This window comes from Mus caroli, unplaced genomic scaffold (genome assembly GCF_978045245.1).
Source record: "Mus caroli unplaced genomic scaffold, Mus_caroli_1 scaffold_3, whole genome shotgun sequence".
Taxonomy (NCBI): Eukaryota; Metazoa; Chordata; class Mammalia; order Rodentia; family Muridae; genus Mus; species Mus caroli.
In genome coordinates this window covers 17,773,269-17,789,304 of record NW_028227258.1, presented here as the reverse complement: position 1 = coordinate 17,789,304, position 16,036 = coordinate 17,773,269, and the positions used below count along the sequence as shown (strand labels likewise).

The 16,036-nt window shown below is 39.2% G+C and overlaps 1 protein-coding gene across 11 annotated transcripts in view; it reads right to left on the bottom strand.

Moving 5' to 3' along the window:
- The window catches only part of Pdlim5 (PDZ and LIM domain 5), a 159,453-nt gene that overhangs the window by 18,507 nt on the left and 124,910 nt on the right, over positions 1-16,036 (bottom strand). For all 11 annotated transcript variants that reach the window (XM_085835471.1, XM_085835475.1, XM_085835477.1 and 8 more), the window contains one exon: positions 849-1,011. In XM_085835471.1, coding sequence (XP_085691597.1) covers positions 849-1,011 — 163 coding nt within the window. The remainder of the gene's footprint in view (positions 1-848; positions 1,012-16,036) is intronic.

Sequence of the window (16,036 nt, the reverse complement as noted above, 5' to 3'; positions counted from 1 at the left end):
TCACTGCACTCTCCATATTAATTGTGTAGAAATATCATGCTAAATAATATTAATGTAACAGAAAAAAGGGATATGCTAGTCTTAAGCTTATTTGCTTTATAGCCCCATTTCAACTGTTTCAAAACAGGACAGTTTAAAAAAGAAGACAGTATAAGGATTTCAAGCAACTGCTTTTACTGCCAACAAGGCAGCTCACAAAGGTCTCTCTGCTGAGATGTCTGCAACTAGCAGTCACATGCACACCTTATAACATTGAAAAGCCACTGAGAAGGATGCTGAGCTTCAGTAAGCTGTAGTACAATATGCTTAAAACTTCTCTGGGCACTTTCCCTTTTGGGAATTTAAGAGACAATAAAATAATTTTTGAAGAAAATGCTTGAAAGATGCATTCTAATACTTAAGGCACTTATGAACAGATACAAAGGCCTACTTTTATGGATTGAATGTTTAAAATCTAATCTTTTCTCCAGGGCTCAAAGTTCTTTCTTTTATGTTACAAGTTATTTTTCAAATAAATGAAACTCCTCAATTTGTATAATTTGTAAAATAATAACATTGAGATAAATGATCTCAGGTTCCCTTCAAGCCTCAAATTTTTAATATTTCTGAAGGGCTACTACATTAATGATTATTTTTCTATTTTTCTGGTAGAAATGAATTAACTGGCAATATTTTAGGGAATCCAGGGTTACTTTTCATCAAAATAGTTGGTTATGCATGGTAATCCTATTACACAGAGGATAGCAAGAGCATTTTTTACTAACAAAATTTTATATGTTACAGAACATTAAAAAGATCCACATTAGTATAAAGTACTTTGAAGAAAAATTCAAAACAAACCCACTGACCTGATAACTTGGTTGCAGTGGGCACACATGGGGGTCCGCTTGCCCGCTGGAATGTGTTCAGCTCTCTGCACAAGTGTGTCTTGGTCACTTGGCTGGGGAGGCCCCACAGATGCCCCTGTACCTGAAGAACGTGCATTGTTTGAAATTCTCCCAGTAGAAGGTGCTAGGAGTTAAATGCAAGAGAATCAGAATGAGACAAAGCCAAATATGAACTTTTCCTAATAGCAAAAGCACTGGTTAACTTATTCACATTCCCACTGACATTGTGGCAACATTACGATGCAAACACTAGGCAGTAGTTAAACAAGTGAGCAGAGAATAAACCAAGGATTAGCCACAATATGAGTGACAACAATGGCGTACAGCCACTCCTTTCTTACTTTCACAAGGAGATGTACTTAGGTGACTGTCATAGGTGATGTATTTCTTTCCATCCACTTATCTCTGCTCGTTTTATTTAACTAAACTCAGTTCCAAGCATATCACAGGCATGTAGGAAACTTAAGTGTATTGCTCTACTGTCTTCCAGTTTGTATTTTCCAAGGTGACGTCATCAGACGCCAGGCAGGTCAGCGCCATCCCTGCTCCTTCCTGAGCAGCTCTGGGAAGAGCAGGTTCAGGTTTCCACATATCTGCCTATCTACTCCATTCCCACAATGCTTCCTATTGAGGTCCTACATGTTTTCTTTCTGGACTAGCTGCCAAAATGTCTCCTCTCCCTTATAGTTATTCTCCCAGTGAGCAGATTGAGATGCTAGCATACCAGACTCTTTAGAGTGGATCTGGAGTCTCCCTGCTCTGACCAGGGAATGCAGCTCATGTGCACTGTGCATGAATCTGTCCAGTCATCTCCTGGTCAATGCCGTTTTTCACCTCTCTGCCTTCACTGGTGTGCTTTCATTTAAACTGTCCCCTTTACACCATGAAAATGTGCAGCTTTTCTATTCTGGTAGATTTGAATTGTTTGTGGGCTAAGAGAAGTCCTCTGCTGGATTCAGACCCATTTGTGTTTATGTTTATTCAGACTCATTTATGTTTCTGTTTATTGCTATGGCAATACCATACTGCCTCATTTTTAATTGCACACAGAATCTCCTATGCACATGCTGCCTTTGCTACCAGCAACATCATTTTTCTACCCTCTGTATGCATAGCAACCACCATGTATTATTTAAGACTCAACTCCTCAGTGAACTATTTCAGACCTTCTCCCTGACCTACACCTACCATGGTTCCTTCCACATAACAGGGATCAAATGTTTGTCTCCTATGCTACCAAAATTTTCCATGAATGTCTTACGTATTCCACTAATACCTCTGTGTATTTTCTTCTTCAACATAGCATGTTCCTGAGAACTCTTAATCCTATGCTCTGACAAATACAATCTCTGAGATGAATGAATATAACAGTATACTGGTGAGTAAACACAGATGGGTCTGAAACCAGCAAAGCCCACAAGCAATTCAAATCTACCAGAATAGAAAAGCTGAACATTTACATGGTGTAAAGGGGACAGTTTAAATGAAAGCACACACATGTAACACAGAGCAATAACATGCGGTACATACATTCTTCTATGCCCACCCAAGCGGACAGTGTCTATTAAAGGTGTGACTAGAACTGTATATAATTAATTAAGATAGCTACCGGGACACTTTATCAGAATAAAATATGTTCATAAGGATGTGCAATTACAGAGCCAGTATCCCTGCCCCTCTATGGTGCCGTGGGTGGTGTTCACTCTATGAAATGGGGCTTTCAACACCAGGGAACTTAACTGGGTTGGGAATGTGTTTCCACGCTCTTTGGTTCATATTCTCTTTAACAAGTGGGAAAGGATATTAGTGCCAGATCCACTTGGCATATCTCCCTTGGTGCTTGGTTTACTCTCACAATATGACCCTACCACAGCTCTTCAGCTCCTAAGCTCATGTGGGCTTTCTCCTGAAGTACTGGAAAGCATTTTCCATGCTCAATCTAGAAGGCTTTACATTTAAAGCATGTGAATAGGTCTCTTCTTGGACACACTACAGCTTCTCCCAAGATCCTCCCTTTTTAAGTTCTACCATGCATGATGGCACTCTGCCTCCCATATTCCTAATACTTCACGACTCCAGCAACTACATCATAACAAGTGTTCTTACGTCAACCCCTCCTTTCTTATCCAAACCTTACCCTACCTAGCATTTGACTCTTAGGACAGTTTCATCACTATCCCAGATGCAATCTGTGACTTCTCCCATTTCCCCATTTCTTGTGGGCACATGCAGCACGTGCATGGGCCCATGTACACACACACACACACACACACACACACGATTTTGTTCAGGATCCCTTTAGAAAATCCTAACGGACCCTCACCTCTGTGACCTTCAGCCAATGCAATGTCCAGTGCACGCTACTTACTTACTTACCCTTGCCCTATTCTGCAAGGACCATTCAAGTTTTGCTTTCTTCTCCAAAGTCTGCACTGACCATAGGATAAGTGATCTCTTTCTCTTTTAACATCTATAGCGTGCTGCCTGGATAATTTACATGGTACTTATCAAACTCCTATCAATATCTTTTCTTCTCCAAGTCAATTAATTCTTAAAATGGGTACAAAATATGTACTCCTTTTTGCCACTGGAGAACTACCTTAAGACTAGAAAGTGAAAGGCACTTAATCAAACATGAAAAAGAAGGTCCATTCACTTTGTTGTCTCTGCCCTTAGACTATACAGAAAGCCATTTCTTCAATGTGGATTAGGGTTAGGGTTTCAAATGCGAAAGTTACTAATTGGAAAGTCTGGAAATCAGACCTCAAAGAGAATGAAACCCTTTCATCTACCATATCACATTATCTATGCATAAGCCCTAAAGTACTGAGTCATCCAGACATTTCTAAGCAATAAATGAGTACAAAAATCCTTAAACAGTCACTGTAGAATAGGACATAATCCATCTGGCACAGGCCTCAAGAAGGTGCATGAGGAACTAACTTATTTATGTGAAGAGTTTTTAATCACAAACTGTGTGGCCGTATCTTAAACACAAATAAGAAGGCTCTAAGTGCCACCACACTTAGCTTCCTGTTAGCCTTACATGCCACCTTGGATGTGAAGGAAATTCTCACACTTGTTTGATGCTGTGCGCTAGCACACTGGCCAGCACACAAAGCTATGCAGTCCTGGTAACAACTGGGCCCTGAACAGTCACAAGACACGGTTACATATGATATGGTTTCTTTGGATGGAGTCTCATTCTTTTTTAGTATAGGAACGGCTAACATGTGAGTAGCTATGTCCCGCCCTAAAGCTCTTGGCAAGATGAGGTGTAAGAAAGTGAGGCACTGGGTGAATGAATAAAGTGAGTTCTGTTTCCATGATAATTACTGCACCATCTCAGAAAAAAACTCACCATGGAGACTAGATGCTTCAAATATATTGAACCCACTGTAAAAATTGACCGTCTTGATGACAATTTATTTATTGATAGCACTGTTTTTCTTTCCCTTTATTTTCTAGTAAGACCATCACATAAGAACACAGAATCACCCTACTTCATGCTGTGGAAATTTAAGCCACAAAACACTGTCATGAGTCAGTACAGTGGGAAGTGAGCCCCACTTGAGATTAGATTTCTTCTTCAACCTTAATCCTGAACAATTTTCATTAAACTTGGATTCTTCTGTGGATGATCTGTACTGGACGGGAACTTTGAAATGTTTTCCTTTTGTAATAAACCTATTTCAGCACCACAAAGCTCTCTAGAAATTCAAAGCCATTAGCTACTATTCAATAGACCGTGGGAATGTCCCTTTCATTAACTAATATTGTAGAGTTTTTCAATGGTTTTAATGACACCCATCTATACCTGGTCATTCCATTTGCTTTTCAACATTTAGTGTTTACAAACATTAACATCAAATAATTTAAACACGGATTAAACACTTTTATCAGTATACTAGATTGCTCAGCAAATAAAAAATTATTAAATTAATCAAGTAAAATGCACAGAATGGCGAACGGTTTAGTTACTAGTTTTAAAAATATGTGTCATGATGACATATCAAATCTGTTATGTCTTACATCTCTCCATTTCTTGCCACATGAGGTCTTGCTCACAGACACACACCCACACCCACACACATAAAAGCACACATACATCTACAAAACAACACATTCGAAGCCACCCACACATCTATGGATTAGTTGTTATACTAGAAATGAAAGGAAATAGAGAAGAAGGGATATGTTGCATCATTACAAGAATGCTCTTGCTACCACTGAACAGATGAAAAAATGCACGGCCAGAAAAGCACGGCCATGGACATGAAGCGACAACTGCTTTACGAACTACTCAGCACTGAGCTATGAGCTCAGCTCTACCTCTATGAATAAGAACGATTTATGCCTTCATGAAGTTTAAAAAAAGTTACAGACCAACAAATAATTGATTTTCTTACAGTACAATACAGTTCAGATATAAAATGTTTCTGAGAAGTACATAAGACATGGCTTTGTGTCCCCATCCAAGGTGCTAGGAGTTGGTGGAAGACCCTTTTAAAAAGTGGGGTCTAGTAGGAGTTTACACCCCAGCATGATCTCTTGATATGGGCTGTGAGGTGGATGGGCTTCCTCTGCCACACACTCCTGTCATGAGACTTCATTACAGATTCACAAGCCAAAAGGGACAAGGGACTAAAATCTATGTATTCACAGTGTGTCTTAGTCAAGGTTTCTATTCCTGCATAAAACATCATGACCAAGAAGCAAGTTGGGGAGGAAAAGGTCTATTCAGCTTACACTTCCTCATGGCTGTTCATCACCAAAGGTAGTCAAGACAGGAACTAATATAGGGTTAGGAACTTGGAGGCAGGACTGGATGCAGAGGCCATGGAGAAATGCCGCTTACTGGCTTGTTTCCCCTGGCTTGCTCAGTTTGCTTTCTTATAGAATCCAGGGCTACCAGCCCAGGGATGGTCGCACTCACAAGGGGTCTCCCACCCTTGATCACTGAGAAGATGCCTTACAGCTGGATCTCGTGGAGGCATTTCCCAGAGAGAGGCTCCTTTTTCTGTGATATCCCCAGCTTGTGTCAAGTTGACACACAAAACCAGCCAGTACATAGTGTGACTGTTGCTTTAAACATAGCTATCTATTCTTTAATCTTTAATAGGTGTAAAATTCTTCGAATAAGGCATATGTAAGATTGGATATATTATGTTTTGAAAAATAGTTAAAAGGAGTTATGTGTTTGTGTTTGTATAGTTTTTAAAAAGTAAGTAACAAAGAAAATTATGGGAATTAACCTAGAAATAACTATAAAAATTCTGATTCCTTATAAAAATCATGTATTACTTTACTTTCATTGTTAGAAGAATGAGCCGATATTTAAAATGTTAATGAATATGAATGCTACCAGAAAGATAAAAGACAAGTGTCCACTGCTCTAGCTCGGCTTTCAGAAGTCATATATGAGTTTATGATGTGAAAAACAACTGTCTGAACTGAGAGAGGTGCTCCTTTTGAAACACTGAAGCTAATCTTGGGCTTGTATAAATAACTGGTCCATATCAATGTGACACTTTTGAGTTGTAATTCAACAGCCGAGTATGTTCTTGAAGGTATGGTAGAAATTTTACACACACTAAATCGAGTAGCAGTATGACCACACGCACATAGTATTGTGGACAGTGAGTGCTTTCTTCTCTGCCCTTTCCCAACCATCTTAAACAGATGGTGGCCAAGAGAAAAACAGGGTCTGTGCATTTTTCTATCAAGCTCCTTATGTTGAAAGCATAAGCAACAGTCTACTTTTCATAATCCAGGCGTGAAATTATATGCAGCAAAAAATGGAAAGAGTTAAGCCAAGATCTAAGATCAGAGGACACTCTGAGGTTTGTGCAATTTTTATTAAGTGGCATCAAGGACTTGCTTAATTCAGTGATTAAAAGCAAAATTGGACAGATTAAACTATTATCATTTATGTAAGCAGTGGGGAATGCTGGCATGTCCGCCATGAAGAATTGGAACAGGTGCATCTAAGGCTAAGAATCAAATATCACTGCCACCTCACGAGAACAGTCTCTTCCATTAGCAGCCATCCTTTCAACATTAAGAACTCAGATTAAACTGGATCTAGAAAGTCTTAATTAAAGTGAATACAGGAACTTGCATTAAGCACCATTCTCTTTAATTTTTTTATATTGCATCTTACCAAATATTACTCAGTACCCAGACTTGTCTTTTTCTCCCTATCAACCTCACACAAAAATTTTCTTTGGGTTATAGTTGCAATTACATAGCAGATAAAAAAACACAAGATCTTAACACATAGGGTTTTGCTACGATTAATTAAAATCAGCAAATGATTTCATTTATCATAAATACGTACAGCGTCTTTTGAATAATGTCATTATTGTTCCTATGTATGACATAAAGTTCATGCTTTTATTGTGGAACGCCAGCATTATTCATAAAAATGAAAAAGAATAAAAAGCAAAAGAAACAAAAAAGGACTGAAACAAAATATTTATTTTTGAAAATCTAAAAATCTTATTTAACATGCATCTACATGTTTGTGTGTGTGCCACAGCACCAAGAAGGTCAGAGTACACTAGGCAGGAGTCAGTCCTCTCCTCATTTCATGAGGGTTCTAGGTATCAAATGAGGTGCAGCAAGGTTGATGGCAGGCACCTGTAACTGCTTAGATATTTTACCCAAACATTATATTAAAAAACAAAACTGAGGTGTAATTATAACCTGAGGAATATTGAAAAGGATTGTTAGCTTTATCTGCAGCCTGGGGAGGCAGCTCAGTTGTAAAATGCTGGCCATGCAAACATGAGGGCTGGAGCTTGGATCCCCAGTACCCACATAAAAGCTAGGCATGGGCACAAGCATGTAAACTCTCAGGCATGGGGACGGAAAGAGAATCCTTAAGGCTTGCTGGCCAGCCAGTCTAGATAAACTGTGAGGATTATCTAGACTTGACTACATCTGGAATTAACTAAAACCCAAGAGGCTGGGAACACTTGTGAAGAGTCTTTTTCTCCATTAAATCACTTGAAATGTGAAGACTCACTTTTAATCCAGATCTTTTGATGTGGGAAGATACACCTTTAGTCTGAGCCACACCAGATTTAACTTTAAATATTAAAATTAAAATTAATGGACATGGAAGAAGGCAGCTCTTTCTCTTTGCTTGCTTGTCCTCACTCTTGGGGACAAGTCCACTTCTTTATGGGCATTAGGGCCTACTTTTTCAGGATTCTGGCATATACTGTACTGAAGACCAGCTGAGAAACGCAGCCTTATGGACTGAACAACTACTGGGGTTTTGGACAGTCAGTTGGCAGACAGCCTGTAAGCCGTTCTAATAAATCATATATGTATTTCATTATATAAGTTCTGTTCCTCTAGAGAACCCGGACTAATACATCGAGTCTAAAAAATTAAAATGGACAGCAATTGAGGAAGACAGGACATTGACCTCCATCCTCAACACATAAAAACATGTACATATATACATGCATACAAAAATGGATATTAAATTTCTAGCTAGGCATGGTAGTTCTCTGCTCCAACTCTACTATGAGATGTTGAGGGTGGAGGGTCATGAGTTCAAGATCAACTTTAGCTACACAGTGAGTTTGAAAACAGATTGTACTATATGACTATAAAAATAATTGTAATTTTGAGTGTATTTGCAAAAGAAAACATGTAAATATATACATTATTTCATATTTTTCAAGATGAAATAAAAATAACTAGTTTACCACCTTAACAAAAACAAACAAACACAAACAGCCTAATCTTTAGAGAAAAGGAAGGAAGAGAAATAGGTCTCAAAGTACCCACATAAATAGAATCCTCATTAGGCAAAGACTGATATAGAAAGGGAAAAAATAAAAGACTTTATCATGTTAAGTGATACTGTTTTCTAAGCTGCAGCATTAGAAACGCCATCATTTGTGCTCAGCTTCCCAATATGGAAAACATAAGCACCACCAAGCGTAAAGAAAGAAAATGAAGCAGTGTGAAGAAGATGTACCTACATTCCAGAATGTGCACAGAATACCTCAGAAATGTCAGGGGTCAAACTCAACATGAGATCTGATCTGATTAACAAAGCATCTCATTATTAAACCACCCCTTATAGATTAGACTCATTATTTACACCAAAAACTTGACTTGAAAGATATACCCAGGGGAATAAGCCGATAGGTAATCACACGTGAAACAGGGTTAATACTACAACAAAAGGTGCTTCCAGCTCCCCAGTAAAGTTTGCATCTACTGTGCAGAATTAGGAAGTATGCTATCTTCCTTGTTCATCCAGCTTGACTCCAGAGTTTGGGTTTTCCTGTAAGGAAGCATGAAATTACTATTTCAGACTTTGTATGACTTTTTGCTTCTTTTGAAAATGTCTTTTGAATGAAAATGACCCCTATTGGGTCATAGGAAGTTGCACTCTTAAGAGATACGGGTTTGTTGGGGTAGGTGTGCCACTATGGTGGGCTTTGCGTTTCAGAAGCCCAGGCCAGGGCCAGTGGCTCACTCTTTTTTTCAGCATCAAGTCTGCCTGCCACCATGCTTTTTGGCCATGGTGATAATGGACTAAACCACTAAACTGTAAGTAACCTCCAATTAAATGTTTTCTGTAGTCATGGTGTCTCTTTGCAGCAATAAAACCCCAACTAAGACAGCAAATATTTAAATATATCACTGAAGCCTGAAAATAGCCATGGGTAATACATAAAGAAATGAGCATGGCCACGCTTCAACAAAACCTTATTTTAAAAAAGAAATTGACAGCAGGTAGGCCAGGTGTGACCAAATGTGTGAAATAAGAGTAGAAACTCTTTAAGGAAAGCATTTATAACAGATCTAGATACTTTTTCTATATGGAGGGTGAGTGTGCCAGCATGAGATGGCAAGTGGAAGAGCGGAGGGCTTCTACAGATGGGCCCCACAACACTAAACAGACTCCAACACCAAAGCAAAGCTCCCAAGGAAAACATTCGCAAGAAGAGAAAGTGGATACTTAAGGGCATCACTATTTCTTCCCTAAGAACCATGGTTTTACATTTGAATGGATTTGCTATATGAAGACTGCAAGCACAATCTCTGCATCACACCCCAATCCTGACAGTGGGCAGCTCCACGCAGGACTTTGCAGCGAGTGAACTATTTAATGATGTTAAAATGCAGGGACCAGATGGCAATAAAATATTATTAGAAGAGATGAAATACATGCAACTGGTTGCAATTTACTTACTCATACAAAAATTTAAAATAGAACCAATAAATCCATCCATCTAAGCTGAGCAAATCTAGTTACCTAGATTTATTAGCGTAGCACAAAGCCTACAATGAAATTTGGGGTGGCTGTAGTATCAGTAATTTCCTTTCTCACCCCTATCTACTTTAGCCTTCAAATAAAGATAGAATTTATATCCACTTATAACTGAGATGAACATCATTCAGGCTTGGATCTAATCAAATCTCACAAATAAATGAGTCTTTCTTGGAAACAAAAATAACATATCATATCTCTCCCTAGCTCTGTCTAACTCATAATAAAGCAAAAGGCTGTATTTTACTTCAGAACTGTACTCCACACAATAAGATATGCTCAGGCATCACACAATACAGTGGTGAAATAGCTAAATCATAGCTAAATGATCTGAATTTCAAATGGGAAGTTTAGATGCAAATAATACGCCACCCAAAACAGATTTAGCAGCTACCAGGCCCATGGAATCCTCTCCATGCTGTCCCTTTGAGATCTGGGCCTCCTGATGTAATCACTAATGCCATCTAGGGTCAAAGTATTGGGTCACGGTACTATAAACTGGATAGCTCCTTTTACTTTTCTCAGAGCCTGTTAACTTGTTAGTAATAGTCAACTTAACTGTAATGACTTGTGTAGTCTTGATAAAGGTATTTTTAAAGCTGAAATACCAATGAAATGATTACTGCTAATGAGCAATATCTACCATGTTACTGTTAGGAGATGCGGTTTGGTCCTTTCTAGGCTGCCTCTGTATTCAAGTAGGGGTGATGAGTCCTCCTTCAACAAAGAGTGTAAGAGGCACTACAGTCAACTAAGTGCTTTGTAAACTATGTTTGTCACTTTCCTTTACCTCTGACCCCCTCACATGTACTATTCCCTAAAATATTCCTAACTGATCACTCTTTTATGTAATATAATATAAATAAGCTTATTTATATTGTGCTTCTCCAAATCACAACTTATATTCTTTAGAAAGCACCAATTTTATACTTTGACATCACCATCAACTAAGAATCCCTGCTTTTATTAAAACACATTTGTGTCTAAAAGGAAAACCAAGTGGAGGCTGGGGACATAGCATAGAGAGTAAATACTTGCTGTGCAAACAGCAAGCAGGAGAGCTTAGCACATATGTGACAATAAAGCACGTGGCATGCTCCCCTAACACCAGCAGTGGGGAGAAGTGAGGAGACAATCTAGTTAAAATCGTGACCTTCAGGTTCAGTGAAAGACCCTGTCACAGAACCAAACTGGAGAATGTCAGGAAGACACTGGCAACCTCTGGTCCTAAAGGGGCATACGGAGGCAAGCATACCCACACGTGGGTGCACACACTCCTGAAACACATATACTCACATACCAAAAATGAAAAAAGCAAGTGATTAGTAAAACCTGTGTGTGTCACCTGATTTTTATAACGAGAACAATGACTTAGCAGGAATGCTGGGAAAGCTGGGTGTACAGGCACCTGTCTGTCTGTAATCTCAGCACCTGGGAGAAGAGCCATGCGGTGAGTTTGAGGCTAATAAAGGTTATAGAGCAAGTCTCTACCTAACTAGCATGGAAATTGGTGATTCTTTAATATAGAGTATCAGAAGTTAGGTATGCTAAACACTAAATGGCATGTGCTTACTGTGTTTAAGTATGCCACCATAATATCAGGTAGAATAGCTTATACTTGCATGGGAGCTTTTAATAGCCCAAAACTTAGGATACCCAAGATATAAGATACAATTTGCTAAACGCATGAAACTCAAGAAGAATGAAGACCAAAGTGTGGACACTGTGCACCTTCTTAGAATTGGGAACAAAACACCCAGGGAAGGAGTTACAGAGACAAAGTTCGTAGCTGTGATGAAAGGATGGACCATTTAGAGACTGCCGTATCCAGGGATCCATCCCATAATCAGCTTCTAAACGCTGACACCATTGCATACACTAGCAAGATTTTGCTGAAAGGACCCAAATATAGCTGTCTCTTGTGAGTCTATGCTGGGGCCTAGCAAACACAGGAGTGGATGTTCACAGACAGCTATTGGATGTATCACAGGGCTCCCAATGGAGAAGCTAGAGAAAGTACCCAAGGAGCTAAAGGGATCTGCAACCCTATTGTTGGAACAACATGATGTACTAACCAGAACCCCGGAGCTCTTGTCTTTAGCTGCATATGTATCGAAAGATGACCCAATGGAAAGAGAGGCCCATTGGACTTGCAAACTTTATATGCCCCAATATAGGGGAATGCCAGGGCCAAAAGAATGGGAATGGGTGGGTAGGGAAGTGGGGGGCGCTATGGGGGACTTTTGGGATAGCATTGGAAATGTAATTGAGGAAAATATGTAATAAAAATATTAAAAATTAAAAAAAAAAAAAGAAAACACTTTTTTAAAAAAATCCATTTATCTCTTACCACTGTCAGCCAGCACGACAGTAAACAAGGCTCACCTGGGAGCTCTGTGCACACACAATTAAAGAAGGCACGCAGGTGATGCTTCCTCACACTAAGAACTGTAAATGAAAACAGCTAACTGTAAAGATGCAACAAATCGAGCATTACGGTGAAAGAAGATGTGCTGGACAGTTTGATGTCAACTTGACACAAGCTAACGTCATCTGAGAGGACAGAACATATGAGGAAAATGCCTCCATAAGATTCCTGGATATGGGGTGTGGGGTCGGGAATAAGCTGAATGTCTGTTTTCTCTAAGCTACACACTTGACCATATACTTGATCTCTCTGACAGTGTTTTAGAGTGTGATGTCTAAGTTCTCTATCACAATTCCTTCCTTCCCTGGGAAAACAATGGTTAAGCAGCACCCGACTCAGGTTAAAGATGCTAAGGTCACAGGTCTGTTCTCCCCAGAACTATCTCCATTCCTATCACCAGTGCCTAAGGTGAGTGGTATCTGCCATCACTACCTCTATGGTAGAACACCTCTGGACTCCAGTCTCACTACAGAGAAATCAGCATGGTCTGTTTAAACACATTAAAGATATATTGATCTTTCAATAGAGCCAATCCAACTCTGCTACTACACAGATTACAGATCTATTAATAGCTTCTTTTCAGAAGCAAGCCCACACTATGAAATGCTCTAAGCACTCACTGGCCAGGCCCCCACTACTCCATTAATCCTACTTCCTCTCTGGTCACTAAAACATCCCGAACAACTTGCACTTCCTTTAAGAAATTAAAGTCTTGAGGTCCTTTGAGTGTTTTTATTTTTTGGTACATATGTGTGCATAAACATTAAAATCTCATTCCTGAGCAAAATAAAACTCCACCATAAACAAGTATGTTTTCTACCTCCAAGTTGTATTCTTTATTCAAGTGTTTTCTACTCCCTTTCTGCTGCTGCAGAGCTCCACATTTTCTGACCTGGGCCCTGTAATCAGAGGTAACTTTTCTTTGCACATCTGTTGCTGATTTCTATGCAATGTACTGGTGCTTTGTGCTCAAATTTACTATCCAAAGTAAGATGAGCCACATCCCTAATATTCCCACTGTGCTCCACTGTTTGGTCCCTTGGTTACAATGATTTCCTTATTTTTTTAGAGAAAGAAAATCAGGCCATGGTTACAGAATTGCTAATATTTTGAATTACTGGCTATAGAGAGCAGCAAGTAATTACAGTATTGCTTACATTCACCTCCTTTAACTCTTAATTTGATGCTTCAGGGGGCTGGTAGCATGGCCTTGTCCTCAGCGCTTTGGGATTTTTAAATAGCTGCTTTGTCAGATACTGCTTTCACCTTTGTTCAGTAACACTTAAAGAAACCTGAAGCCCAAGAAGACTGAACATCCTGATGACAAATGAATGTTGTTTCCCCCAAATTACATGAAAGGCTTCAAAATAAGGCATTTGGTCTATGGACTAACATTTACCAAAGAAACTGCCGCATACCAGGCAGGTGCTCTAAAGCAAGGTTGGTATGGTAAACCTTGGCCACACCCTTCAAGGTCTATAAAAACAATTAAAATGAACATAATGAATTCTATGGTAAAGACACTGCCACAGTTGTATGGACCATGGAGAAAAAATAGGTGCCCAGCCAGAGGCTCGGTGAAACTGTACTAAGCAGGTGATAAATGGTGTCTGACTAGAGGAGTTACAGGGTGGGAGAGCAAGTGAAGAAGTGCACTCAAGAGCAGCCTGTACAAGGCATGGAACTGTGTGAATAATGGATGCTGGCAATTTTGGCAGGACTGAACTAGAAACACAGGGAAAAACCTTATGAAATGAGGCTGCAGAAGATAGTGGAGGAGAGGAGGAAACTTACTGAAGGCCCCAGGAAGAAGGTACACTGCCTGCAGCAGGGAGCTCCAAACAGCTGCACACAGGGAAGTTCTGTGACATCCACTTTGCTGGTTCAAAACAGTATAAGTTCTTGATACTGTTATGACAGGGTCAAGGATGGACTCTGAACCCTTCCTGCTCTATCTTCTAAGCATGTCAATATGCCAGCTCATATGTTCACAACAGTGCTGCAGAGGCACTTTAAGATCCTTATTTTAACAAAGAAATTGTAGACTCAAAAGGTTAGCCTCAGAGTTGGGCACAGTGGGACAAACCCATCATCATAGCTGCTAGGGAGGTGGAAACAGAAGCATCATTAGTTTGAAGTCCTCCAGAGTCATACAGGACCCTTCTTGCAAAAAGCAGAAGCATATGACTGAAAAGGGTAGCCCCGTAGAACTCATACCTGGTGGGGGACACATTACATACACCAGAGCCACCCACACCACACCACACAACTAAGTACAATGGACAATACAGCCTGATGTAGCAAAGCACTGCTTATATTCCAGCAAATTCATCGTTTGCATTCTGTGTTTGATTAGGCTAATTAATGTATTTCAACACAAAATGGCCCTCTGTGCCTTCATGAAAAATATGTTTTACTATATTTGGTAAGACAGTAATATTTTTATACCCATGTTTGCATCTAGTGATTTACGTTTACCTAATCTGGTGATCATAACTTACTAGGAATGTAGAAAAACCATTACATAGCAAATTAGGTCACCTACAAAAACACAGGTATATATTTTTAAACTATTACTATTAAATTTACAAAGGTTTAAAAATACTCATCTAGCTACTTATTATTTATATATAATATGAAGCTTTCACGAATAAAATTTTAATACATAAATATTGAGGCTGTACGATGTAGCTCAGTGGTACGGCACATGCCTGGAATGTATGACACCCAGGGACTCATCCCTAGCTCTTCAAACAAACAAAAGTGAATTCAATACAGGTTTAAAAAAAATCCCAATTCTGATAAATAACAAGAAAAAACTCCATTTTTAAGTATGGCCCTAGGTTGTAGTCACTGTTTCTATTTGTGACAGTTATGTGACACAGGCATGAGGAAGTAGGCAGTAACACTGCTGACTTGTTCAAAACTCAACTTGAATTCTTACTACTTTTCTATCTTAGTATTTTCATCTAGTCTATGAATTTTAAACATTTTACATCTCAAAAGAGTTATCTTTTTAGATAACTGGCAAGTTATCTAAACCAGCTGGCAAGTGTTTAATGATAAAAGGAAGTGGCACTGACGATGCCTCATGAAAACAGTCCAGTCTAAACTCTAATGCTGCTACATGCACACTCAACCCCTGGTTGTCATCTATTCTAGCATCACTGTACTCTGAAAGGTACCGCAGTACTATACACCACTATATACTATACACTATGGTAAATACTCTATACAAGTTCTGCAACACCACAAGAGAAACATCTAATAAAGGCAGAACTTTAGGAGACTTACATAAGTGAAGCACAGGCTTAGAATACACTAGAATGTCTTATAATTTCAAAAAACCTTTTTGGTAAAGTCCTCCCTTTGTTTTCTTTTGAGCTTTTAAGCCTTTCATTTAAAAATACAATTACC